This window comes from Buceros rhinoceros, unplaced genomic scaffold (genome assembly GCF_000710305.1).
Source record: "Buceros rhinoceros silvestris isolate BGI_N320 unplaced genomic scaffold, ASM71030v1 scaffold22355, whole genome shotgun sequence".
Taxonomy (NCBI): domain Eukaryota; kingdom Metazoa; phylum Chordata; class Aves; order Bucerotiformes; family Bucerotidae; genus Buceros; species Buceros rhinoceros.
The window spans coordinates 1-216 of record NW_010411436.1 but is presented as its reverse complement, the minus strand read 5'-3'; the positions used below and the strand labels follow the sequence as shown (position 1 = coordinate 216).

Sequence of the window (216 nt, the reverse complement as noted above, 5' to 3'; positions counted from 1 at the left end):
CGGTACCGGGCCGAAGGGCCACCTCGATCTTGTACTTGGCCCCGGTCAGCAGCTTGATGGTGCGGTTCTGGCCGAAGCGCTGCCCGTCCACCTTGAAATACACCGCCCCGTCGTTGGGCTGGATTTTGAGGGAGACGCTGATTTTCACGAGGCCGGGGATGTCGCCCATCGCTTGTCGCCGGGGGAGGGGAAAGGGGGGGCTGCGGGCTCTGCGCT

The 216-nt window shown here is 65.7% G+C and overlaps 1 protein-coding gene across 1 annotated transcript in view; it reads right to left on the bottom strand.

Moving 5' to 3' along the window:
- CNRIP1 (cannabinoid receptor interacting protein 1) overlaps positions 1–169 on the bottom strand; it is a 5,960-nt gene extending 5,791 nt beyond the window's left edge. The window contains exon 1 of the mRNA XM_010136025.1: positions 7–169. Within this exon, the coding sequence (XP_010134327.1) occupies positions 7–169 (163 nt within the window). The remainder of the gene's footprint in view (positions 1–6) is intronic.
- Between the last annotated feature and the right edge of the window lie 47 nt (positions 170–216).